The sequence below is a fragment of the Bubalus bubalis genome, chromosome 2, assembly GCF_019923935.1.
Source record: "Bubalus bubalis isolate 160015118507 breed Murrah chromosome 2, NDDB_SH_1, whole genome shotgun sequence".
Lineage (NCBI taxonomy): Eukaryota > Metazoa > Chordata > Mammalia > Artiodactyla > Bovidae > Bubalus > Bubalus bubalis.
The window spans coordinates 23129895-23132107 of record NC_059158.1 but is presented as its reverse complement, the minus strand read 5'-3'; the positions used below and the strand labels follow the sequence as shown (position 1 = coordinate 23132107).

Sequence of the window (2213 nt, the reverse complement as noted above, 5' to 3'; positions counted from 1 at the left end):
TGGCGTGCTGTGATTCATGGGGTCGCAAAGAGTCGGACACGACTGAGCGACTGAACTGAACTGAACTGAACTGATGCTGTTTTTATTCCCTCTGCTTAAACACAATATTTGAAGATTCTGGATTTTATGTTTCTTAGTTTTGCTGAAAGTTTAGGCGTGTAGGAAGGATGCGTTAATTTCCTGAGGCTTTAAAATATCTTAGGAGAAAAGAAGAAATCCTCACTAGGCTACATCACTTTTACTGCCAGAACCGAGAATCATAAGCTAAACAATTATTTCCTTTGTATGTTTTAAATTTTTCTAACCTCTAATTTTTTTTGTCTAACCTCTAATTCTAATGTTGTAAATAAGATATAGTCATGCTTTACATTTTATGCTTTAAAAAAGTGTCTTTTATCTATATCTGACTTACTCATTATAAGCTGTTTTTATTAGTACATGATAAATTCTGAAGCAGTAAAAAGATGCTTGACTCATATTCAGGAGTGGTAAAGCTGTTTACTTACCACTTTTAAATATTCTCCACACTGGAGCTCACCCTTAGGCTTTTCCAAATAGTAAACTTGCTTCACTTAATTCCCACAGTGTAAAATTCAAAAAACTAATTCATTGTCATCATTACATTTGCTTCCCAAAGCAATGGAGAATGTCACTACAGTAAATGAGTTTCTGTTACTTGGCCTGACCAGTGTTCAGCAGCTGCAGCCTTTCTTCTTTGTGATTTTCTTAATCATTTACTTGATAAACTTGGTTGGAAATGGAGCTATATTAGTGATTGCGATTTTGGAACCCAAACTGCATTCCCCCATGTATTTTTTCCTGGGAAACCTTTCTTGTCTGGATATCTGCTACTCTTCAGTGACATTGCCCAAAGTCCTTATAAACCTCCTCTCCGCTCGCAGGACCATATCTTTCCTGGGCTGTATCACTCAGCTATACTTCTTCCACTTTCTGGGAAGCACAGAGGCCGTCTTACTGGCTGTCATGGCTTTTGATCGCTTCGCTGCCATCTGCAACCCACTTCGTTACCCTGTCATCATGAGCCCCAAGGTATGTATTCTTTTGGCAGCCGTGGCCTGGATCACCAGCATCTTTAACGCTCTGGTACATTCTGTCATGACTGCACACCTGAACTTTTGCCGCTCTCAAGAGCTCAATCACTTCTTCTGTGATGTCAAGCCCCTCTTGGAACTGGCCTGCAGTAACACGCTGCTCAACCAATGGCTTCTTTTTGTTGTCACAGGCAGCGTATCTATGGGAGCTTTCTTCCTGACGCTTCTCTCCTACTTGTATATCATTTGCTCCCTTCTGCTCAAGCATAAGTCCTGCAGAATACTCCACAAAGCTTTGTCCACTTGTGCCTCCCATTTCACAGTGGTGTGTCTTTTCTATGGACCTGTAGGCTTCACGTACATTCGTCCTGCCTCAGCCACTTCCATGACTCAGGACCGGATGGTGGCCATCGTCTATAGTGCAGTCACTCCAGTGCTGAATCCACTGATATACACTCTTAGGAATAAAGAAGTGAGGCTGGCGCTGAAGAAAACCTTCGGGAGCAAGTTATTTAAAGACTGCCGGCAGCACCACTGAGATTAATGAGGCTTATATCTGACTCTGATTAAGATTTTTATCCCTTCACTCTAATAAATGGTCTACATGATTTTCCCTCAGGAATTTGTATCCCCATAACCATGTTCTGTGCTCAACTATGTGTCATTATTTGCTCAGTTTTTATTTACCTACTCACTTATTTAAGAGATAGTTATTGAATATATATTGTGTCAGGCAGCATAGTAGGTGTAGGAAGCAAGACTGAACAAAAGAAATTCTACAATCTTACACATGGACAAATTCATAAGTATATATGTCAGGGTAATTAGATGCTGCTGCTGCTGCTAAGTCGCTTCAGTCGTGTCCGACTCTGTGCGACCCCATAGATGGCAACTCACCAGGCTACTCCGTCCCTGGGATTCTCCAGGCAAGAACACTGGAGTGGGTTGCCATTTCCTTCTCCGTGCATGAAAGTGAAAAGGGAAAGTAAAGTTGCTCAGTCGTGTCTGACTCTTAGCAACCCCATGGACTGCAACTCACCAGGCTCCTCCGTCCATGGGACTCTCTAGGCAAGAGTACTGGAGTGGGGTGCCACTGCCTTCTCCAATTAGATGCTACAGAGAACTAAAAAGAGATAAGAAATCTAGGGAGGGATTAGAGTA

The 2213-nt window shown here is 42.0% G+C and overlaps 1 protein-coding gene across 1 annotated transcript; it reads left to right on the top strand.

Moving 5' to 3' along the window:
- The first annotated feature begins 639 nt into the window (after nt 1-639).
- LOC102408848 (olfactory receptor 12D3) lies at nt 640-1590 on the top strand. Its single transcript, XM_006056108.2, has one exon. It carries the CDS (start codon nt 640-642, stop codon nt 1588-1590), a length of 951 nt encoding a protein of 316 aa, XP_006056170.2.
- The last annotated feature ends 623 nt before the right edge of the window (nt 1591-2213 follow it).

Coding starts and splice junctions, on each gene's coding strand:
- LOC102408848 (XM_006056108.2), top strand. CDS start 640: ATGGAGAATGTCACTACAGTAAATGAGTTTCTGTTACTTGGCCTGACC.